Genomic DNA, 26013 nt, shown 5'->3' with positions numbered 1-26013 from the left:
GAAATACACATATTTGCAGTTAGACAGAATTCAGTTGTCTTAAAGGAATCCTGAATGATGAACATGCTCCCTATTTTTATATGCTCATATCACTTGCTCTCATCTTCTACTTATGTCATGCAGAATCACTCAGTTTTGTTTCTGCATTATTTATGGTTACATCAAGAGGACAGTGACAAGTAGCATAGTGCAGAACTGTTTTTAGCTTTCCAAGGTGACAGCTGGCAGGGAGAGGGGTTGGCTAAGGAAGGATAAAGCTGGCTAATCCTGAATAAAAATAGATACCCTACCCACTATGCCCAGTGATAAGTGGAGGGAAAATTGCTCAGAAGAGGAGCCAATTTTCTGGTAGAAGCTGGAAGTTTGTTAATATTGTAAAAGCAATATTACATAGCAATGGCAGATGAACTTTCACCAGAGAAACAAGAAATAGGTACAAGTCAAAATTTTTCAATAGGGGAGAGTACAATTAATGCAATGAAAGAAGGGATCCAAGAAAGTGATACAATGCCTGAGAAACCTTCTCTTATAGAAGATAAGACTAGTGAAGATTCAGCACAAGATAATATACTGGATGGGGCAAACCAAAAAGATGAACAGACAACTAAAACAGAAGCACCAAAATCAGAAAAAGTCCTAAAAGACAATGTAGAAAAGGAAGATACGGTAAGATCAAGTGAAGATGTAACTGGAGATTCAGCAGTGTTGGCTGGTGAAGAGTCAGGTGCAGAAGCTAATGAAGAAAGTTCCTGTCCTGAAAAGCAAAGTACAGGTGACTTGTCCATTTACAAAGCAGAAAAATGTGAAGCCACAGTCAGCGGTCCAGCAGCACCAGCTGTCACTGATGTGAGTGATAGAAGTATAGAAGAGCAGACTCAGCCTCATGCCAGAGACCATCCGGATGAAGTAGACGCCAGCAAGCCTGCAGCCAGGTAATTGTCAAGACATTTCTTTCTAAGTTAATTTCAGGTAATGAACAAACATGAGACATGCAGAAAATCTTACTTTTTTAGACCTCTTTTACACATACGTTAAAAACACGCATGTTTTACACGGATGTGTAAAAGGTGCATATGGCCCTCCATGTGCAATGATTTTGGCACACAAATGCTCTCCATGTGCTATCCATGATAACACACGGACAGCAGGAACTTTCTGCTCACCTGTTCTGGTCGCTGCTGTCTGTGGTGCTGATGTCTTCAGCTCTGCGATCTCTTTGCCCTGCTGACTCCCCGCTGCTGCTGCTTCCAGCCCGACGTGAAGTGAATATGTGATGAGCATAATGAGCAGGGGTCAGAAGCAAGTGACAAGAGCAGCAGAGACAGCAGCGCTGAAGAAGGTGAGTATAGAAATTAATTTTATTTCACAGAAACGTGGTTTTCTCCAGTACGTGTCACACTGATGTCACACGGATCACATCCATGCGGTCCATGTGACACCCGTGCTGTCGGAGAAAAATGCATATGTCTGCATGTGGCACACACAGACACACGTATGCTCCACACGGACACACCATCCATGTGAGAACAAGCACGTGTCCGCAGACCCATTGATTTTAATGGGTCTACATGTGTCAGTGTCTCCGGTACGTGTGAAAACGGACATCACACGTACCTGAGACACGGATGTGTGAAGGGGGCCTTAGTCTTAAGGGGGCTTTACACGCTACGATATTGTTAACGTATTATCATCTGAGTCACGGTGTTTGGGACGCACGTCCGGCGACGTTAACGACATCGCAGCATGTGACATGTACGAGCGACCTGAGTCGCCGTCCACCGGCAATGCGGAAGGAAGGAGGGGGCGGCATGTTTACGTCGCTCTCATCTCCGCCCCTCCGCTTCTATTGGACAGCTGCCGTGTGACGTCGCTGTGACGCCGCACGAACCACCCCCTTAGAAAGGAGGCGGTTCACCGGCCAGAGCGACGTCGCAGGGCAGGTAAGTCCGTGTGACGGGTGTAAGCGAGGTTGTGCGGCACGTGCAGCGATTTTCCCGTGTCGCACAACCGACGGGTGCTGGTACACTCGCTAGCGATATCGATACCGATATCGCAGCGTGTAAAGTGCCCTTTAGAGCTACATGTGAGAGCTTTATTGTAGGCACAACCTGAGCACTCTTTAAAAATAAACTAACCCTATCATACATGAATGTAAAATATTGTAATATTATTGTAATATCTTAGGTAAATAAAATAATAGTCTAGGATAGGTTCACACAAACATGCAGAGAAATCATAGAGCTACATAGCAAAACTTAGGCCTTACTAACATGAGCATATAAATTGGATGAGTTCAATGCACACAAATCTTGCACTGCATTTGGACCAATGTAAGTCTATGAACCAGTGCTGATCTGCGATTTTTTTTCTCACCTGTATTCGTGATGAGAAAAACTCACAGCATGCTGCGAGTGGATGCCTAAATTGCATGAGACTCACTGAAGTCTATGGGTGTGAGAAAAAAAAACGGATGGCACACAAACCATCTTTATGCTGTCCATTATTTACAGATAAATTACCATTCTATAGTATAGAACACTGTAAATGGTCCTGTAAATGATTGTATAATAATAGTTATGGAGAAAAAAATGCATTGCATACTGATGTCATATGGATGATAGGTGAGAAGAAAATCATACACTCGCACACACTCGCATGACACATGTCGCTGGCGGGGGACAGACCACAACAGGGGGCCGCTCGAAGCGCTCGGATCCGGGCGGTGGCTGTGGCTCGAGTGGCAGCCGCATCCGGGGCTCGCGTAGCCGTCCATCACCCACGAGTGAAAAGGGGTTATTTACAGGGGATAAAGTCTTTGTCAGTGACGCCTCCCGTGGGTTGCGGTGAGGGATGGTGACCCGGCCGCTGCTGCCTTGTAGGTGGGCGCCCGGGGCTGATGGAGCAGGGCAGCAAGATGGGATCCCCTCCACGGTTAGGGGAGGTGTAGTCCCGGGGCCCAGGGAACAGTGAGGGATTGCAGCGAGCAGGAAACTCACAGTTCAGTTGTCGTGGTGCTGGATGAGCTGCTGATGATTTGGAGGGTCAGTAACCACACAGAGTCTGTATTGTAAACCAAGGCCGGATGCCGGGAGCCTCTGGAGGGGTGTGCTGGATCCCGCATGCAGATATACAGCAAGGGCCCCTTTCTCCTGCACTGTCTGTCTCTTTTGTCTGGACTAGTCCGCTTGTAACGGCCTCTGGACCAGATCCCGGCTCTCGACACCGGCGGGCTACAACCCTGCCCTGGTCTACCTCAGGTTCCCCACGACTGGATCTTCGTCGCCTGTGGCCCTCACTGACCTAGTCAGCATAGCTAGTCCAGTCGTCCGGTGGTCCGGGGCTCCAACCCCGACTACCACCCTCTCCAGGGAGCTCCAACTCCCTCCTGTCAGCTCTCCACTCCTCTCTCTTCCTTTCTCTGACACAGACTGCTCTGCACCTCCACTTCATAGTACTGTCTTGTTCCCTCCCATTGTCATGGGGGGAGTGACTAGGGCCTAATTGGCTGGTGTATACCTGTGTGGGGACTGTATTGGTGCCAAAGAGGAGAATGTCCTGCAGTTTGGTGGATTTGTGCAGGCTCTGTGACAACCTGGTTTTGCCAGGGCGTCACACTCCCCCCTGGTAAAACACAGCCTGTCCTCGGGCTGTCCGGCACCGGTATTTATTTTTCTTCTTCTGCAATTGAAAAAGATAACAAGTAAACCATTTAAAAATGTTTCATTCCCCAGAAGGAAGGCACATAAGAAAAGAAACAAAACATTTTTAACGTTACGAAACTGTCCTGAGGAAAAGAGGTAGTCGAGCTCCGCTACCAAGTCCATAGAACAGCATTTTACAACCGCTGCCAGCGCAGCCTCCTGTTGCAGCTTTTCTCCCACACAATCCGCCACCCAAACAACACGGACCCTCCAGTGCCACCTTCACTCACGGTGCCGCACTGTCCTGTAACTTCCTCCGTTTGTCAGTGGTATGGGTGCAGCTGCCTTCCTTCCACTTTTTAACTTTAAAGCAGGCTTTACACACTACGATATATCTTACGATGTGTCGTCGGGGTCACGTCACAAGTGACGCACATCCGGCATCGTATGACATATCGTAGCGTGTGACAGCTACGAGCGACTGTGAACGAGCAAAAATACTTACCTTATCGTTGCTCGTTGACACGTCGCTCATTTTATAAAAATCGAACGTCCGGTTGTTCATTGTTCCCGAGGCAGCACACATCGCTCCGTGTGACACCCTGGTAACGATGAACTGCAGCTTACCTGCGTTCCGCCGGCAATGCGGAAGAAAGGAGGTAGGTGGAATGTTTATGTCCCGCTCATCTCCGCCCCTCCGCCTCTATTGGCCGGCCGCTGTGTGACGTTGTAGTGACGACGAACGTCCCTCCCCCTTCAGGAAGTGGATGTTCGCTGCCCACAGCGAGGTCATTTGGAAGGTATGTACGTGTGACGGGGGTTTACGACTTTGTGCGACACGGGCAAGAAATTGCCCGTGCCGCAGAAACGATGGGGGCGGGTGCGATCGCACATGCGATCACACAACTAATCGACGCATGTAAATCAGCCTTAACTCTCCTGCCACCCTCCACCTGGGGATCCAGATTGCCTCTTCACGGAACACGAGGACGTTCAACAAGGGTGCAGTCCTTAAACAGTCATCTGGTAACCTTTAACTTGTAAACAATAGAACATTCGGGCAGCTTACTGTTTCTGTGCCTCCCAGTATGGGGCACGGGTTCCGCGCTCCTCCTCCTGCTCAGGAGCCAGGCTCTCTCGGATGCCTTCGGAGCCGCCTACGACCGACCTCTCATAATGCCGTGGGCCCCACAGATCAGTGGCCTGCTCCGCCTCTCTGCAGGTGCACTCCAGTTGCTCCACAGCCGGGATGGGATGCTTAGGAGCAGTTGGTGCCGCAGCTGGGGTAGACTTCAGGTCGGGTGCCTCCTCCGTTGCGGCCAGGCGGACTGCCAGAGCCAACGTCATCACCGGTGCAGCCGGACTCGGGGCCGGGGAAGATGTCATCGGGGTTGCGGCCTGGCTTTGGGCCGGATGAGATGTCATCAGAGTTGCAGCCTGGTTCGGGGCCGGATGAGATGTCATCGGAGTTGCGGCCTGGCTCGGGGTGGATGAGATGTCATCGGGGTTGCTGTGACATCTTGCTGCTGGTGTCCAGGAACGTGTTTCTGCAGAGTCCTGGCGTCCCTGCACTTTACAGTTCTGGTTACGTGCCGCTCCTCCACCTTCCCCCTTGGTTTTCGAAAGCAGTCTCGTGGGACCCACTGTGCTTTGCAACTTCCTGCTCTGAGAAGCACCGGGTTCTGCCCACGTTCTTAGGGGGCGGGCCTTCAGATTCGCACCCTTTTCGGGGAAGAAGATGGCGAGGTTGTTGTTTTTGGCACCAAATATGGCGTGCAAGATGGCGGCAGTCCAAAAAGTTTGAGCGTTTCACGGCCTACAGTTCAAAAGAAGGTGCATATCATCCAGGTCTGTAGATGGGGTAGGAATCCTGTTAATGACGTCAAAATGTCGCAGGCGGGGGACAGACCAAAACAGGGGGTCTGTTCGAGGCGCTCGGATTCGGGCGGTGGCTGTGGCTCGAGTGGCAGCCAGATCCGGGGCTCGTGCAGCCGTCCGTCGCCCATGAATGAAAAGGGGTTCTTTACAGGGGATAAAGTCTTTGTCAGTGACGCCACCCGTGGGTTGTGGTGAGGGATGGTGACACCGCTGCTGCCTTGTAGGTGGGTGCCCGGGGCTGATGGAGCGGGGCAGCAAGGTGGGATCCCCTCCACATGTAGGGGAGGTGTAGTCCCGGGGCCCAGGGAACAGTGAGGGATTGCAGGGAGCAGGAAACTCACAGTTGGGTTGTCATGGTTCTGGATGAGCTGCTGATGATTTGGAGGGTCAGTAACCACACAAAGTCTGTATTGTAAATCAAGGCCGGATGCTGGGAGCCTCTGGAGGGATGTGCTGGATCCCGCACGCAGAAATACAGCCAGGGCCCCTTTCTCCTGCACTGTCTGTCTCTTTTGTCTGGACTAGTCTGCTTGTAACGGCCTCCGGACCAGATCCCCTCTCTCGGCACCGGCAGGCTACAACCCTGCCCCGGTCTACCTCAGGTTCCCCGCAACCGGATCTCCGTCGCCTGTGGCCCTCACTGCCACCCAGTCAACGTAGCTAGTCCAGTCGTCCGGTGCTCTGGGGCTCCAACCCCGACTACCACCTTCTCCAGGGAACTCCAACTCCCTCCTGTCAGCTCTCCACTCCTCTCTCTGACACAGACTGCTCTGCTCCTCCACTTCACTGTCCTGTCTTGTTCCCTCCCATTGTCATGGGGGGGGGGTGACTAGGGCCTGATTGGCTGCTGTATACCTGTGTGGGGACTGTGTTGGTGCCAAAGAGGAGAATGGGCTGCATTTTGGTGGATTTGTGCAGGCCCTGTTTTGCCAGGGCGTCACACACATGGAATACCAAACAGATTTAACTCATCCAACTCTCCTGGATGAGAATCAGACTGATTTTTCATACGCTCGTCTGACTCCAGTCTTGGGAGCCTACATCCACTGAAAGCCCAAACTAATTTATAAAATATCTTTATACAAATTGTAACCCTGGTTTTCACATATACTAGAGGTCTGTTAGATAAGACTTGTCGTCAGGTCAAAAGTGACCATTTTTTGCTCTTATTTTATTTCTGCTGCTTGCCTGAGTATTATTGGTTTTGTATGTTTGAAATTTGCCATATGGTTCCAGAGATACAGTCCTTTTTATCTTGTGCTAATTTCTATGGTCTTTACCAAGAAGGCAAAGCTCACATGAATCTATGAATCTAAAGATACACAAATACATGTTTTTCTCACTATTTGACATGAAAACAGAATCAACCTTTCCTGTTTTAGGTCAATTAGGAACAAAAATTATTTATACTTGACAAATGCCGGAATAATGAGTGAGAGAATGTGTTAAGGTATTAGTTTATGTAGCATCCCTGAGGTATCAGGTGCCACAAAATGTGACCTGTGGAAACCCAAATCCCGGAATATCCATGCCAATCAACACACCAACACCCTCAGGCCACATACATAACCCCAATTCCAGACGGGGAGACTGCCTAGCAACAGGTTAAAGGGATGATGGGCACTTATTGGCTAATTGCCACCCTATCTGTAGGGATAGACCCAGCAAGGGGAGGGGCGAGTAGTCAGTTGGGAAGTTGGCGGGAGGAACTGAAAGAAGAAGAGAGAGAGGAGTGAGGTGTAAGAGAGTGAGGAGTGAAGTAAAGAAGGAAAGGTGTAAATGTGATACCCCTGGACTATCAGGTCGTCACAGGGTATTGTGCAATCTGCCCTTCTGTGCAATATGCTCCTCCTCCTTGGTTATGGGTCCCCAACTACATGGTGTTGCCAATAGCAGTCAATTAAAGTCCTAGGTAGACTCTGCACCACACCCACCAGACACACCATTGGACGGCCTGAGTGGAATAGGGTCGTCCACTTGGGGGTTGGTTAAGGGGAGGTCAGGAGTGTCAGGAGTAGTTCAGTTGAAGGTTGGAGATTGAGAGTGAAGGATGGAGGAGGTCAGGAGCTGAGCTCCATGGAAGCAACTAGGTGGCAGACAGTGGTCTGGGCCTAGTAGGAGCTGGGCCCCCCGGTTGCAGGGGATCATGACAAGGGGCACGGAACTGTCGAGGAGGACAGCCGGCGGCCTTGTACCATCACCGGGCTGGGACCAGTGCACGACTGGGTACGTGGACCCTAGGTCAGGGAGTAGCTTCAGGCAACCTGACAATTTACCCGACGAGAATGGAGCCTTCAAGATCCGCTCTCCACCTGCTCCAAAATCGGGATACTAGCGCAACGAGGGGGATAGAACTTTTTGCACCAAAACAGTCCAGAAAATCCCAAGCGTGAACTCTGTAAGCAAGCTCCCACAGTTAGCCACACTGAGGAGTGGGACCCGACTAGTTTTATGCTACCGGGACCAAAAGAAGAGAGAACTTAGTGCCAGGAGTAAGGTCACAGATCACCGGCAACACCAGCAGGGACGGGACCCAAACTAGCTCCCCTCAGCGGCAGCGGTGTCCAGAACTTTGGTTTATCCAGTTGTCGGTGTCAACTTTTTGGAGTGAGTACGTAAGTGACCCCCTTCACTCCCCACGGCACTCCCCGAACATCATCACTGAGTCTCGGGGTATTACCCCTACCCGTGGAGGGTTCTAACATCCGGCTGCCCCAGTCCATCACCCCGGGTACTCCCAACTGCAGAAGTTGTACTCCACATTGCCACACACCACGGGTGACGTCACAAACTCTAAATATATAATCCCCTGTAAATACCCCCCTTTCATTTGAGTGGCCGCATGACCCCTGGGTCCGGACGCCCCTCGAGCCACCACGGATCCGGATCCGAGCAGTCCGGCTGCTGACACGGGAGCGGCACATAAAGACCTAAAGTAAGAACAGGACACTGTAAAGAAGAGAAGGACTGTGGAGTACGGAACCGGGATTCCAGGAACCGTGGGTTACCTGTGGAAGTATGTGACTCCAGGAACCGCGGGGTGCCTATGGAAGTATGGAACCAACTCTTGCAGGACTCAGCACAAGGCGGGGTGCAGACCCTAGGACAGCGGGACACTTTATGGTCAACTGTTAAAGCTGCCAGGTGAGGGGATCTCCAGGGTCCCTCACAAACCAAAGAGTCTGAAACATCAGCAGCAAAGAAGGGACCTGGGATTAGGGAAAGAAATCCACCCATGAAATAGTCCAGGCTGCCTTCAATAGGACCAAGACTGAAATGGAGGGGTTCCCCAGAAGCTCTAAGCCACAGGAGTGCAATACAAACTAGTGTGCACGGAGGACAGCTACCCCAGGTTACAGCTGGCACGGAGAATAAGGGGAGCAGGAACACCTGAAACCGGCACCAGCGGGTCCAGGTACCAAGCCAAAGTAAAAAGGCAAGTTGAAACTGCAATACCGGTGTGGACTGTTTCCTTCTCTCCTCCGTACACATACACTGACTGTTCCCTACTATAGCCTCCTCATTATCCACTACTGGGGCCTAGACCTGCTTGCGAAGGGCCCAAAACACCTAAGCTGCATTACTCCACCAGCCCCAGCAGGACCCTGCAGCGGTGGCTTCAATAACCTGGCCGCACATCACAAGTTGCATAGTCGAAAACTCTAATTTTCTTTTCTTTTTTCCCATTTTTCACTCTTTTTATCGGAGCGACTCCCAGGGTCACGGAAACGGGCATCGGCCGCGACCACGACTATTCCCCCCTGCGCACCACACGCCCGGGACTGGGTACCACACAGCTCTGGGGTGTCACATTTACATACACTAACAGTACTATGCCTTTAAACAATATGGGACAGCCCATATGATAATGCCATGACTTTAGAAGCTTCTGATAGGTTTATTGGCAACATCTGAGTTACTTAAGCCTGCTTTACACGTTGCAATTAGTTGTACAATCGCATTTGCGATGTGACACGCCCAGGTTGCATACGGGATCTTAAGAGATTGCACGTAGGTCGTTCATTTGCTGTCACACGAGCGTTAGTAGTCTATGTTAAATTGATTAATTTTGTGTGCGATCCTTTAGATCATGTGTTCTGTGACGTATGCATTGGGCACCCTTTTTTTTTTATTTATTGACTTGCCAAGCGTGTGTAATGTGTAGGGATGCGTTTTTACTATGTCATCTGCCATTCAGCTCTGCTACATGGCCGCTAACAGCAGACACAGACAGCCATGTAGCAGAGCTGAATGGCAGATGACAGCAGACACAGACAGAGCCGCACTGTCAGAATGAACTCGGGTGAACTTCACCCGACTTCATTGTCATGCTGCGGCTCTGTCTGTGTCGCGCCCTGATTAGCGGTCACCTGTGACCGCTAAACTCACCGGTGACCGCTAAACTCCTGAGTAACTGAAGTGTCCCCCCCTCTCTCATACTCACCGATCCCCGATCTCCGGCGCTGCACGGCATTCACACTGCTCCGGCGGCTTTTACTATTTTGAAAAAGCCGGCCGCCCATTAAACAATCTTGTATTCCCTGCTTTCCCCGCCCACCGGCGCCTATGATTGGTTGCAGTGAGACACGCCCCCACGCTGAGTGACAGGTGTCACACTGCACCCAATCACAGCAGCCGGTGGGCGTGTCTATACTGTGCAGTGAAATAAATAATTAAATAATTAAAAAAAACGGCGTGTGGTCCCCCCCAATTTTAAAACCAGCCAGATAAAGCCATACGGCTGAAGGCTGGTATTCTCAGAATGGGGAGCTCCACCTTATGGGGAGCCCCCCAGCCTAACAATATCAGCCAACAGCCGCCCAGAATTGCCGCATACATTATATGCGACAGTTCTGGGACTGTACCCGGCTCTTCCCGATTTGCCCTGGTGCGTTGGCAAATCGGGGTAATAAGGAGTTATTGGCAGCCCATAGCTGCCAATAAGTCCTAGATTAATCATGTCAGGCGTCTATGAGACACCCTCCATGATTAATCTGTAAATTACAGTAAATAAACACACACACCCAAAAAAATCCTTTATTAGAAATAAAAAGCACAAACATATACCCTGGTTAACCACTTTAAGCAGCCCCAAAAAGCCCTCCATGTCCGGCGTACTCCAGGATTGTCCAGCGTCGCTTCCAGCGCTGCTGCATGGAGGTGACCGGAGCTGCAGCAGACACAGCCGCTCCTGTCACCTCCACACAGCTAATGAAGACAGCCGCGCGATCAGCTGAGCTGTCACTGAGGTTACCGGCTGTCACTGGATCCAGCGGTGGCCGCGGGTAACCTCAGTGACAGCTCAGCTGATCGCGCGGCTGTCTTCAGTTGCTGTGTGGAGGTGACAGGAGCGGCGTTGTCTGCTGCAGCTCCGGTCACCTCCATGCAGCAGCGCTGGAAGCGACGCTGGACCATCCTGGAGTACGCCGGACATGGAGGGCTTTTTGGGGCTGATTAAAGTGGTGAACCAGGGTATATGTTTGTGCTTTTTATTTCTAATAAAGTATTTTTTCGGGTGTGTGTGTTTACTGTAATTTACAGATTAATCATGGAGGGTGTCTCATAGACGCCTGACATGATTAATCTAGGACTTATTGGCAGCTATGGGCTGCCAATAACTCCTTATTACCCCGATTTGCCAACGCACCAGGGCAAATCGGGAAGAGCCGGGTACAGTCCCAGAACTGTCGCATATAATGTATGCGGCAATTCTGGGCGGCTGTTGGCTGATATTGTTAGGCTGGGGGGCTCCCCATAACGTGGAGCTCCCCATCCTAAGAATACCAGCCTTCAGCCGTATGGCTTTATCTGGCTGGTTTTAAAATTGGGGGGGACCGCACGCCGTTTTTTTTAATTATTTAATTATTTATTTCACTGCACAGTATAGACACGCCCACCGGCTGCTGTGATTGGGTGCAGTGTGACACCTGTCACTCAGCGTGGGGGCGTGTCTCACTGTAACCAATCATAGGCGCCGGTGGGCGGGGAAAGCAGGGAATACGAGATTGTTTAATGGGCGGCCGGCTTTTTCAAAATAGTAAAAGCCGCCGTAGCAGTGTGAATGCCGTGCAGCGCCGCGCCGGGGATCGGGGATCGGTGAGTATGAGAGAGGGGGATAGACTGACATGGACAGAGAGTGAGGGACAGAGATAGTGACCGACTGACAGAGATTACTGAATGACAGACATTGTGAGGCGCTTCAAAACGCAGCTTTTCAGCTGCGCTCTAAAGCGGACCTTTTTTAAGCTGCGGTGCAGAGCGCACACCTGCGCACATAGCATCAGACACCAAAATCATATGAGGGATGTCACACGTTACAATTGACTAGGTTCGTGCAACAAAACGCTCAATTCTAGAGAAAGATACGATGTGTTTGCGATCAACGGTTTTGCGTTCAATCCCGATCGCACGTAGATGTCACACGCAGATACCTCACAAACGATGCCGGATGTGCGTCACTTACAACTTGACCCCAACGACGGATTGTGAGATATATTGAAGCGTGTGTTGGGGGCTTTAGAGACACACCTGTAAATATACTTTAATGCACACCTGAAGCACACTGCTTCTTTGTGTAGCATCATGGGAAAGTCAAAAGAACTCAGCCAAGATGTCAGGAAGAGAATTGTGGACTTGCACAAGTCTGGTTCATTCTTGGGTGCAATTACGAGATACAATCATATGTAAAAGTTTGGACACCCCTATTAATGTTAACCTTTTTTCTTTATAACAATTTGGGTTTTTGCAACAGCTATTTCAGTTTCATATATCTAATAACTGATGGACTGAGTAATATTTCTGAATTGAAATGAGGTTTATTGTACTAACAGAAAATGTGCAATCTGGATATTTTATGTTTTTATGTCTTTGGAGTAATGGCTCCTTCCTGGCAGAGTGACCTTTCAGCCCATGTTGATACAGTACTCGTTTCACTGCGGATAATGCCACAATCTTACCAGTTTCCACCAGCATCTTAACAAGGTCTTTGCTTTTTTTCTTGGGTTGATATGCACATGTCTGACCAAAGCATGTTCACCTTTAGTACACAGAACCCATCTCCTTCCTGAGTGGTACGATGACTGGACATTCCCATCTTTTTTGTACTTGCGTATAATTGTTTGTACAGATAAACGAGGCACCTTCAGATACTGTATCTACGAAATCTACGAAACTAAAATTGAACTCTTTGGCCATAATGATTATTATTATTATTTATTTATTATTATTATTTATTATTATAGCGCCATCAATTCCATGGCACATGTGAAGGGGGTATACATAATAGGGACAAGTACAATAATCATAAACAATACAAGGCACAGACTGGTACAGGAGGATAGAGGTCCCTGCCAACGAGGGCTCACAGTCTACAAGGGATAGGTGAGTATACAGTAGGTTAGGGCCATCATTACATTTGGAGGAAATAGGGAGAAGCTTTGAAGCCTAAGAACACCAACCCAACTGTGAAACATGGGGGTGGCAGCATCATGCTGTGGACTTGTTTTGTTACAGGAGTAACATTTGAAACCATCAGCCAGGAACGGAAACTTGGGCAGAAATGGGTCTTCCAAATGGACAATGACCCAAAGCATACTGCCAAACTGGTTACAAAGTGGCTAAAGGATAACAAAGTTAAAGTGTTTTGTTGCAGGAGGGAGTGGTGCACTTTACAAAATAGATGGCATCATGAGGACTGTGAATTCCGAACAGTGTGTTGTCTGCCGGGTGCTTGGGTTCAGCATATTGCGGATCGGATAGACAGATTGCTAGGTGGGGCTGGGGAAAACCCAGCGGTCATAGTGCACATTGGTACTAATGACAAAGTTAAAGGCAGGTGGAAGGTCCTTAAAAATGGTTACACGGAACTAAGAAAGAAGCTGAAATCCAGGACCTCCAAGGTGGTTTTTTGAGAAGTACTACTGGCGCCACGAGCGTCATTAGAAAGACAGCAGGAGCTTAGGGAGATAAATCTGTGGCTTAAAAATTGGTGCAGGAAGGAAGGGTTTGGGTTCATGGAGAGCTGGGCTAACTTCTCAGTCGGCTGCAGGCTCTATGGTAGGGACGGGCTGCACCTCCATGGGGAGGGTGCAGCTGTACTGGGGGAGAAAATGGTCAGACAGATGCAGGAGCGTTTAAACTAGAATCTGGGAGAAGGGAGGGTGGTGGAGCAAAGAAGGGGATAGATAGAGCAGATAGAGACAGTGAGACTGTAGGGGTGTTACAGGGGGACTGGCAGATTAGGACCAGGGTGTATATATCCCAATTGCCAGTCAGGGCCCACCGTGCTCCAGATGGCAATGGAGCTGCTGGCACCCTGTGGGTTAGGCGGAGACTATAGAGCTGATGACTCAGAGATAACCCAGGAGACCTGGGAACCGGTCACGTGTGTAGGGACACGTCAGACCAGATGACAACCCAGTTAGCGTTTCGGTGGAGCGGGTGCTACTCCGACCACGTGTGAAGGGAACACGTCAGGCTGGATGGTGACCAGGTAGCGTTGACCGAGAAGACCGCTGCGACAGCGTCCTGTTGGCCACATGTGTAAAACACGTCAGGCCGAGCGGTCCGTCGATTAGCGTTTCTGGTCACTACTCGAATGGCCACATGTGTAGAGGACACGTCAGGCCAAGAGATCACACCAGTAGCATTGACTGGGAAGCCAAGGAGGATAATAGGTTCACACACCCAATCCTGGAACACCCTGTTAACTCCACAGGGGTCCTGGGGTACGCTGTCCATGCGCGTAAGAGGCTCAACTGGACAGGTGGCGCAACAGGTGCGTTGTCCGTGTGCGTAGAGGGCACTCTCGGACAGGTGATGCAGCAGGTATGCTGTCCATGTGCGTAGGAGGCACAACCGGACAGGTGACGAAGCAGTCGCAGCCCAGTTAACGCCACTGAACTGCTATAGCACAACAGGAATGGTAGCAAGGAAGCACGGCGCCTGACCCTCATGTGCTGTGCCACGAATCTTGGCACCATTCACCTAGCCCTACCTACCGCTTCCAACAAAGCTTATGCCACCATGAATGCTAAGTGAATATGAGTGAAGACTGTGCAACTCCATGTTGTCTCCAGCCCCTTTTACAAACTAGATCCACCCCAAACCCAGGGTGGGACCACCAAGGTCCAATACAAGAATGCCATGTCAACAGCAACGTCACCAGCAGCCTATCCGGAACCGCCACGTCATTGATGACCTCATGGCAGCCATGCCCCAAACACCTCACCAGTCATCGTCCGACGACCAATGGTGAGGTGCCAGATCATAGGGGCGGGCCTCCGCGAGCCAGTCCGGAGTGGCCACATCATCAGGACAACCAACACCCTCTGCCCCATCAGGGCCTGCCACCTCACGGACATGCCCAGTGAGATCCCTACCGGACCTAGCCTCTGATGCACTAAGTGCCTGAGCACACTCAGTAACCTGCACAACGGACTCAGAAATCAGACTATCTGCCTGAGCATGCTCAAAAGGCACATCCCAAACTTGCGTCCCTTCATTCACTATTTGATGGAAAGATACCTGCTGCGCAGCAGCTTGAAAACACAAAATCCTCATACATCCAGCGTACAGTGTGAAAAAAAGATTGTGACTGCCCATACAGAATTAAGTGTCCCTCGGTCACCTGAAAATACTCATCAGATGGAGATGGAGGATTCCCCGGGGACCCCGGATGTATTCAAAACAGTGGAGGGTATGGATTATAAGCGTCTGGCTGATGAAGTCGCCAATCGTTTGCTACTTGACATCTCCGCTACAATTAAAGCATCAATAGCAAAAGCTCTCAGTGCCATACAGAACCAACTTGATGAGACGGTGGAACAGGTTGCGGCTATGGAAACCAAAATGTCGACGTTAGAGGAGGACTTCAGCTCTGACCACACTACAGTCATGCGTCTGGCCAGGGAGAATCTGACCCTGAGGGACCGTGTGGACGATCTGGAGAACCGCTCCAGAAGAAGCAATTTGCGCATTGTCGGCCTGCCTGAAACATACCCGGTTGGTGAGCTATGTACATTGTGTGAATCCACTATTCCTACAACCCTGGGAGTAGCAGGAAGGAGAAAAGTGGAAAGGGTGCACCGCATTGGTCCGCCAAGGAGAGGTGATGAGAGTGAAAATAACAGACGCCCAAGACAAGTCATAATGAAATACTTGGACTTCTCCGATAAACAGGAAATATTACAGGCATACAAGAAATTGAAACATCCCTTGGAGGTGAAAGGCTCGCGCATCTTGCTCTTCGAGGATTTTTCTGCGGAGGTCACACGGCAGCGGAGGGCATTCTCATACATATGCTCAGCCTTATTTAAGAGAAATATACGCTTCCAGTTAAAGTACCCGGCAACTTGATTATCAGACATCAGGATGGATCCTACAATTCTTTCTCAAGTCCAAAGGAGGCAGAGGCCTTTATTGAGCGGATCAGCAGTCCTCGTGACCTCAGGAATTCTCCAGGACAAGGGCGCAACGACTCACCGAACCAGAGAGTGACCAAAGGGAGCTCTGTGAAGCACGCTACAGCTTCCCCGAAGGACCGGAGACAACAAAACAAGGAACTTAAGGGAACCTGAGACAAATAGACAAATGTCGGATGTATGAAGTTCAAGGTGGGACACCTGTTTTTGATTTAGGCTGGAGAAGCCGCAGTGGAAAAAGTTCAAGAAATCTGAGGCGGAGGAAAGGAAAGAGAACCTTTTTTTTTTTTTTTTTTTCCTTTTCTCTCTTTCTTTGTAGGTGGGACACTCCTTTATATTGGTTAAATGCTATACAAGTATAAGGTTGACTGAGCTTGATATGCGGCCATGATAAAGTTATGCGTCCTCTGTTAAATGCCACGGCCTTATGGGATGTGTGAAGACTACTGCACCCTCAGGATAGGGAATTTACGCACTATTCACATGCTAATAGCTCCTGGTCTCGCATTGACTACTTTCTTATTTCAGGGAACCTGGTACGTGCGCTCCACTCAGCTACTATCCAGGATTTGGTGATTTCTGACCATGCCCCGGTGGTGCTAGACCTAGCAAACATTTATCCCAGAGGAACGGACTATCTGTGGAGATATCCTTCCTTCCTTAAAGATAACGAAGATTTTTCCTTGAAATTAAAGGAATGGTGGATGGAATTTATTGTACATAATGATCAACATAAAGACACACCTATGTTATTATGGGACACGGCGAAGGCAGTATTACGGGGCAGAACGATAGCACATGTTTCCTATTTGAAGAAAAAGGCTCATCTTAAATTTACTGAAACCTCCCATAAATTGAGGGAAGCATATACTTCTTTTCAAAAGCATCCTGATAGGGACCATAGAGATAGATGGGTAATAGCCCAAAGAGCTTTTAATGAGTGGGCGGAAAAACGGGAACAAATGGCTAGGTCAATGCAAGAAGCTACATTACATCGCTTTGGAAATAAAGCAGGGAAAATACTGGCCAACTTAGCGAAAAATAGGATTATAACTCAGGGACCCATGCAAATAAAAAATCAAAAGGGGGAGATACACAAAAACCCTAAGACAATAATTGAAACTTTAGGCACGTATTATAGAAACCTTTATTCGTCGGAAAAGGGAGACAAATTTCCTGATAATAATCTTTTATCTAAAGTGACACTACCTCGACTCACAGAAGAGCATCGCACTTTTCTGAATGCCAAAATTACGGGGGAAGAAGTATTGGGGACAATCAACTCCATGCATAATTATAAAGCCCCTGGCCCTGACGGATTTACGGGAGAATTCTATAAAACAGTAAAGGAAGAGATCTTACCTACATTACTAGAACTGTATAATAGCATACTAGACGGTAATGCGTCTTTCCAAAATAATAACCGGGCATATATAAAATTGATCCCTAAACAGGGGAAGGACCCGAAGGATCCGGGTTCGTATAGGCCCATATCACTTATCAACCTAGATATGAAGATAATGTCAAAGATTATGGCAAATCGTCTAGCTATAATTCTTCCCCAACTGATTTCCCCAGCACAGGCCGGTTTCATTCAGAAAAGATCAGGGACACTAAATATTAGAAAAGTTCTTCTTGTCCTGGATAGGGTTAACCTTCGGCCTCTGAAAGGAGAATCTCCCGCTTTGCTTACAATAGATGCCGAGAAAGCCTTTGACAATATTGAGTGGTCATGGCTTTATAGAGTTCTAGATGAAATGCGTTTTTCGGGGTCATTTTATACCTACATTAGAGAAATTTACACAAATCCGAAGGCTCAAGTTTACATTCCAGGATATCTGTCAGCCCCTTTTCCGTTACTGAAAGGAACCAGACAGGGTTGCCCCCTTTCCCCATTACTTTTTAATCTGGCTCTGGAACCATTGGTACGATTGTTATCTACACATAGCACCTTCCAGGGTATTTCTGTAAATAATAGACAAATTCAGTCAGCTTTTTTTGCGGATGACATTTTGCTTTTCCTTTCGAATCCAGCTCAGCAGGTCCCCGAGATTTTACAAATTTTGCGAGAGTTTGGAGCGTACTCAGGCTTCAAGATTAATGCGTCAAAGTGCGAGCTCCTATACCTGGGAGGGACAAATGTTCAAACACGGGAGCAGAACCCTTTTGAAGGAATTACAGTGGCTAAGTCATATATCACATACCTGGGAGTTAAAATAGGTAAGGTTCCGGCAACCCTTTATAGTCTAAACTTTCCACCCCTTCTGAGCCAAATAGAGCAAGATCTTAAAAGATGGCACGACCTTCCATTGAACATAATTGGTAGAGTCCACCTAATTAAGATGATGTCGATATCAAAATTAATGTATCATCTTCAAACACTTCCCCTGCTTCTCAAGCATAAAGATATTGTCCAGCTAAATAGAGCTTTTTCACACTTCATTTGGAGGGGGAAACGCCCTCGTATAGAGCTTAAGAAGTTGATGGCATCTAAGGTTCATGGAGGTCTGAGTTTGCCGAACATTCGGGGTTACAATATAGCCTGTTTGACTAGATATATACTGGATTGGATTAAAGGCTCTAGGCATTATTCAGCGTTGGAGCTTGAGAGAGACTATGCACAACCTTGGGATCTGGTGGCATTGCTTCATACTAGGCAGGCTAATCTCCCAGTGAAAATCAAGCACTCTTCCTTATTTAAAGACACGATTGCAGCGTGGAAGGCGTTGAGGAAAAACTACAAACTTCCCCATAAAATATCCAAATACTTGCCTATATGGGGGAATCCAGAGTTTGTGCAGGGGACAAGCAATAAGCTGTTTGAAGAGTGGAAGGTGAGGGGTATAAGGACTGTTGCTCATCTCTTGCACACCTCAGAACCTAGATGGTTGAGTAGAGACGAAATTATAGCGCAGTATGGCCTGGGGCCTAACCAAGTAATCCAATATGACCAAGTGAGATATAGTATTATGACTCAGTTGCATGATGTGACCCAGGAGGTAGTATTTAACTCTTTTGATTGTCTGGTAAAGAACTCAATAACTTCATCATCTATCTCTTTTCTTTATGGAGCCATGCGTGATCTATTAATAGGACAGCACCCGGAAGGTTTATTTAAATCTTGGGAAAAACAATTTGAGGACCCGTCTATGGGGGTAAAAATTAGGGGAGGGTGGAATGCTCTTCGTAAATCAATTTTAAATGAGAATTGGCGAGAAACCCAATTTAGAATTATGCACAAGGCAATTTATGGTTTTAATCTCCCTCCATCAGCAACAAAGCCAGACAGGCTTACGTATTGCCCTAAGTGTAAGAGTAGTGGAACTGATCTCCTTCACGGGTTGTGGTCCTGCCCCCATTTGAGTCCATTATGGTCACAGATCAAAAGTTGTATACAAAAGGTGTGAAGTTCGGCTCTCACCTGGGTTCGCTATTTTTCACCATTGGGAGGAGGGGAACAATACCAAAGGGAAGATGACTAACCCACCCAGACTTATACATGTGATACTTCTGGCAGCCAAGAGAGCGATACTAAAAAATTGGTTGGAGTCTAGGGTCCCCGCGATTGAAGAGATCTTGGGTCAGCTCATGCATCTTCTTGAAATAGAAGGATTGGATGCAGAAAGGAGGGCGGATAGAATACGACAGCACTTTAACAAATGGAAGAAATTCATACTGGCCTATTGTACTCGGGAGGAGATACTCAGGATTATGTCACCTTTCAAAGACACAGTCTGGTATCATACTGAAAAATTGAAGGATACATTGGATGGCTTGGAGGTGGGGGAGGAAAGGCCGAAAGCTGACTAAAAGGAGAGGGGGAAATAACCGATTTGAGTGGGACTTCTTTATTATATGTCATTACCATGTTCACAAGGGTTCAATGGGGGGAATGATAAGAATGATGGGTTAAGGGGTCGCTGCTTTCCTTTGCTTTATCTTGCCATGTTACGGTTATTGATTTTAAAAATTGGTATGGAATTTGGGATGATCAAACATGACAATGTAATGTTGAATTTACAATGCTGAATTCGCTTATGCAAGTGTTATGTTATTGAAAAATTTGAATAAAAATATAGTTAAAAAAAAAAAAGGCACATCCCAGAACTTAGACACAGCATGAAGTCCAAGTACCCGTGCAAAGAGGCTGTTAGGATTAATTGTGGGAGCATGCTCAGTAGCCTGAACTGAGGACTTAGTCTCAGAAACGACACAATCAGGCTGAGCATGCTCACTAGGCAAAACACTGGACCTAGGCTCTGACTGGGGTGAATCGACGCGCGCATGCGCAATAGCCGCCTCTCCACACTTAGACAATGTGGAAGGAGCAGCCAGCTGGACGACCCGAGGCACAGCCAAGAACGGCAGGCGGCGCCTGGGAGCAACAGGAAATGCAGCAGGCTGCCTGCGGCTATGACGGTGCCGGTTCGTAACAGTGGGTTAATGAAGGATTAGGGGGAGCTGAGACATGCAAGGAAAGTAGGGAGGCTAGGAGTAAGGAATGCGTTAATAGTATTAAATGTCTACTGCATACAGACATTGATCATAGAAAAAATTACCATGCACAATACTATAAATTTTTTAGTGTAAGGTATCAAATATGTGAATACAAATAGTGTGGGTCACATGGATGTAGCTGACCTACGGAGATAGTAACAAGGCACCGAATGATTAGAACAAAAACTTCTAAGAGAAACCGATTTGGTAAAAAATTACAAAATTTTATTGCATTGCAATTTTATTTTCATTGCATAGGTATTACAGATACTATAACTGTTAAATTATGGAAAATTGAGATATAAAAATCATAAAAAAAGGCTCAAATATTCACAGGTATAGTATATATGGCAATCATGGGATAACAAAAAGCCTTAAGCCTGCTTTACATGGTACAATTACGCATACGATATCGTATGCGATCGTACCCGCTCCCATCGTATGTGTGTCACGTTCAATTTGTTGACCGTGTCGCACAAACGATTATTTCCTGTCACATGTACATTATACATTTGGCCTGGGACAACTCATAAAGTCCCATGGCTTCCAGTACCACCTATATGCCGATGACACTCAGATCTACCTCTCTGGTCCAGATGTCACATCTCTGCTGTCCAGAATCCCAGAGTGCCTATCTGCTATATCTTCCTTCTTTTCCTCTCGCTTCCTAAAGCTCAATATGGCCAAAACTGAACTGATCATCTTTCCTCCATCTCCCCTGCACTCTCCACCTGATCTATCCATTACAATTAATAACATCACGCTCTCCCCAGCACCCAAAGTTCGGTGCCTCGGAGTGACCTTTGACTCTGCCCTGTCCTTCATACCGCACATCCAATCCCTCACCACCTCCTGCCGTTTTCAACTCAAAAATATCTCCAGAATCCGCCCTTTTCTCAATCCCCAATCTACAAAAATTCTAGTGCACGCCCTCATAATCTCCCGCATCGACTACTGCAACATCCTCCTCTGTGGTCTCCCTGCTAACACACTCGCCCCTCTCCAGTCCATCCTTAACTCTGCTGCCCGACTGATCCACCTCTCTCCTCAATACCACCCCGCTTCTCCTCTCTGCAAGTCCCTCCACTGGCTCCCAATCTTCCACCGTATCCAATTCAAATTACTAACACTGACCTACAAAGCTATCCATAATCTGTCTCCTCCATATATCTCTGAACTAATCGCTACACTCCAAAACGTAACCTCCGGTCCTCCCAAGATCTCCTTCTATCCTCCTCTCTCACTCGCTCCTCATGCAACCGACTCCAAGACTTCTCCCGAGCATCCCCAGTCTCCTGGAACTCACTGCCTCAACACGTCAGACTATCTACTACACTTGCAAACTTCAAACGGACCCTGAAAACTCATCTGTTCAGAAATGCCTATAATCTACAATGACCTCACCGCCCCACCACCGTGCGGAGCTGCCGCCCCACCACCGTGCGGAGCTGCCGCCCCACCACCGTGCGGAGCTGCCGCCCCACCACCGTGCGGAGCTGCCGCCCCACCACCGTGCGGAGCTGCCGCCCCACCACCGTGCGGAGCTGCCGCCCCACCTACACCCCACCTACTGTCTCCTCCCCAAAATCCTTTAGGATGTAAGCCCGCAAGGGCAGGGCCCTCTTCCCCCTGTGCTAGTCTGTCTATTGTAACGTGTACATGTATTCTGTATGTAACCCCCTCATGTACAGCACCATGGAATCAATGGTGCTCTATAAATAAACAATAATAATAATAATAATAATGTACTTACCCTTCCATACGACCTCGATGTGGGCAGCGAACATCCACTTCCTGGAGTAGGAAGGACTTTCGGCGTCACAGCGACATCACGCGGCAGCCAGCCAATAGAAGTGGAGGGGCGGAGATGAGCGGGACGTAAACATCCCGCCCACGTCCTTCCTTAAGCATTGCCGGTGGGAGCCGCAGGACACAGGTAAGATCTGTTCATTGTTCCCGGAGTGTCACACACTGCAATGTGTGCTACCTCAGGAACATTGAACAACCTGACGTACAATTTTTAGCTTTTTTTTTAAACCAAATTTTTTATTTCTTTTCTTGTAATGGTAAAATAGGGTACAGAATGAAGAAAATAAGGGTCAACAAATCAAAATATCAAATAACATAGTCTCTACAATTTATCGATCAAATATTTGTCACGGTCATCAAATTTGCTCCTTCCCCTTCTTCGTCAATGTATATTTCCATTATTCAGTCTCCGCTACCCCCCTTCAGCATTCCTTGATAACTTGTTACAAACATTACTTATAAACACTATCCCTCCCATTCCCCCCTCCCCTCTCCATGCGACACAACCCAGAATTTGGCCAACTATACTTTCAGCTCGCACAGGGACCCTGACAGGTCTTCCTTCATGTACCATTCCGTATACACAAATGTGGACATTATTTGTATTGTTTCTTCTCTAGAACATATAACGCTTATGAACTTTCTCCATTTACTGAAAAATGTTGCTGTCATCCTTTCTTTACATCTCTCCACCATCACCTTTTCCAACATGAGCATTTTTTTCAATTGATTAACAAGTTCTTCTTTTGTTGGTGTTTCCTTCACCAGCCACTTCTGAAGAATAGCCCTTTTACTTATCATTGCTATATCATGGAAAAGATTCGGTAACTTGTCTCCCCCTTTCTCTCCCTCCTCTCGATGCTGATAGTGAAATAACCAGACCATTGGATCTAAAGGCCCAGTCACACTAAACAACATCGCTAGCAACATCGCTAGCAACATCGCTAGCAACATCGCTGCTAACGAACAACTTTTGTGACATAGCAGCGATGTTGCTGTGTGTGCCATCCAGCAACAATCCGGCCCCTGCTGTGAGGTCGCTGGTTGTTGCTGAATGTCCTGGGCCATTTTTTAGTTGTTGCTGTCCCGCTGTGAAGCACACATCGCTGTGTGTGACAGCGACAGAGCAACAACTAAATGTGCAGGCAGCAGGAGCCGGCTTCTGCGGACTCTGGTAACCACAGTAAACATCGGGTAACCAAGAAGCCCTTACCTTGGTTACCCGATATTTACCTTCGTTACCAGCCTCCGCCGCTCTCACTGTCAGTGCCGGCACCTGCTCCTTGCACGTGTAGCAGAGTACACATCGGGTAATTAACCCCATGTGTACTGTAGCTAGGAGAGCAGGGAGCCAGCGCTAAGCAGTGTGCGCGGCTCCCTGCTCTGTGCACATGAAGCTGCAGTACACATCGGGTAATTAACCCCATGTGTACTGTGGCTAGGAGAGCAGGGAGCCAGCGCTAAGTGGTGTGCGCGGCTCCCTGCTCTCTGCACATGTAGCTGCAGTACACATTGGGTAATTAACCCCATGTGTACTGTAGCTAGAAGAGCGGGGAGCCAGCGCTAAGCGGTGTGCGCTGGTAACCAAGGTAAATATCGGGTTGGTTACCCGATATTTACCTTAGTTACCAAGCGCAGCATCGCTTCCACGCGGCGCTGCTGGCTGGGGGCTGGTCACTGGTTGCTGGTGAGCTCACCAGCAACTCGTGTAGCCACGCTCCAGCGATCCCTGCCAGGTCAGGTTGCTGGTGGGATCGCTGGAGCGTCGCAGTGTGACATCTCACCAGCAACCTCCTAGCAACTTACCAGCGATCCCTATCAGGTTGGATCGTTGTTGGGATCGCTGGTAAGTTGTTTAGTGTGACTGGGCCTTAACTCTACATTTCTTTTCCAGATTTTCCTCACTAGCCCTTGGACTTGTTTCCAAAATCTTTTAATCCTTTCGCACTGCCATATCCCATGATATAGATCTGTTTTTTCCGTACCACAATTTGGACAACTCATCATCTTATCTGGATGTCTTGCATTCAGTATATTAAATCCATAGATAGCTCTATGTATGATCCTGAATTGGGTATCTCTTAAGTTCTCATTCACAATCTTCTTTCGCATCACCATCCAACCATTCAAAATCTTCTCCTTCACTTCTTGATCTCCCAACTACATTGCCCACCCTTCCAACATTCTTCCTGATATGTTAGGGACTAACACTTCTCTCATATTTCCATAAAGACTTGATATATTTGTGGCATGGATGTCCCTTAATATGATTGCATCCATCTGATTTGCCTCATATTCGTTATTTATGTTGTATAGTTTCTTTATTATCCCTTGTTTCACCTGTTCAAACTGGAGAGTCTGGAATGGGCGCAAGTCATACTTTGCTCTCAACTCCTCACACGTCATCCATCTCCGTTCTGTATCATGCATCAGGTTTTTCAGAGTTCCAATCCCTTTTTCCCTCCATTCTTTAAAGAGATCATTTTCCCTTCCCTGTGGAAAGTCAGGACAAGCCCATATAATAAGGAATTTGGAGATGTTCCAGGCTAAGGCTACTTTCACACATCCGGTTTGAGCCGTGCGGCTCAATCCGGCTGTGAAACCTATGCAACGGATGCGGCGAAAACACTGCATCCTTTGCATAAGCTTTTACATGTGGTCGGTCCGTTTTTTTCCGGTTGCGGCACGCTACTGAGCATGCGCAGTGGAAAAAAACGCATGCGGCGGCCAGATGCGTTTTTTTCCGCATCGCACCGCATCCGGCATCCATAGGCATGCATTGAAAATGCGCCGCAGCAGCCGGATTCGGCGCGATGCGGTTTTTTTTGCCGGAGCAAAAAACGTTGCAGGGAACGTTCTATCCGGCCGCCGCATCGGCTAAATCTGCTGCATGCGGCAAAAAACGGACCGAACGCAAGCCCCTGCGGCACAATACGGCACTAATGTAAGTCTATGCAAAAAAAAACGCAACCGGCGTTACAAAAGCCGGTTGCGGTTTTTCTGCAGAACGCCGTATTGTGCCGCAGTGCAAAATCCGGATGTGTGAAAGTAGCCTAACCCGAATTTTTTCCTAACCGCCTTCCAAGTCATCACTGTGTCTCTACAAATCAGTGAGTGTTTAATGTTGGGTGGCATATTTGGAATGGAGATATGTAGGATTGAACTCAGGTCCCAAGGTTTACAAAATTCAGCCTCTATATCCCAGTCAGAATACCTACTTGTTCGTCTAATCCAATCGACTACATGTCTTAAGATACAGGCCAAATTGTACCCCCTGATGTTAGGTAGTCTGATCCCTCTATTTTCTGTTGATAACATTAGCTTTTTGGCACTAATCCTCTGCCTATATCCCTTCCACAAAAAAACGTGAGAACGCTTTTGTCAATCTGTTCACATCTGAGTGTTTAAGAAGCAATGGGATTGTCTGCATTGGATAGAGAAGCTTGGAAAAGCTCATCATTTTTATTAGATGATTTCTTCCCAGATGAGTCAACGGCAAATTTGACCAACCTTGCAGTTCACGTTCAATTTTCTCGATCAAAGGGGAATAATTTAATGAATATATGGTCTTAGTATCCCTCCCAACCTGTACTCCCAAGTATTTAATTGTATTTCTAGCTATTGGAATGTCACATAATGCACCCCTCTCCCCCTCCGCTCTCTTTCCGTTCAAGAAGAGAATTTCACATTTGTTTTTGTTAAGTCTAAACCCTGCTAACCTCCCAAACTCCTCAATTTGTTCTATGACTCTACTCAATTGCGTTTTA

General features: G+C 47.9%; 1 protein-coding gene across 4 annotated transcripts in view; it reads left to right on the top strand.

The window, feature by feature from the left end:
- The first annotated feature begins 298 nt into the window (after positions 1-298).
- Positions 299-26013, top strand: part of SMTNL1 (smoothelin like 1) — a 549144-nt gene continuing 523429 nt past the window's right edge. For all 4 annotated transcript variants that reach the window (XM_075349138.1, XM_075349141.1, XM_075349139.1 and 1 more), the window contains exon 1: positions 299-932. In XM_075349138.1, coding sequence (XP_075205253.1) covers positions 397-932 — 536 coding nt within the window. In that variant the 5' untranslated portion in view covers positions 299-396. The remainder of the gene's footprint in view (positions 933-26013) is intronic.

The sequence above is a fragment of the Anomaloglossus baeobatrachus genome, chromosome 5, assembly GCF_048569485.1.
Source record: "Anomaloglossus baeobatrachus isolate aAnoBae1 chromosome 5, aAnoBae1.hap1, whole genome shotgun sequence".
NCBI lineage: Eukaryota > Metazoa > Chordata > Amphibia > Anura > Aromobatidae > Anomaloglossus > Anomaloglossus baeobatrachus.
Note: the sequence above shows the minus strand (reverse complement) of the source record. Positions and strands in the feature narration are given on the sequence as shown.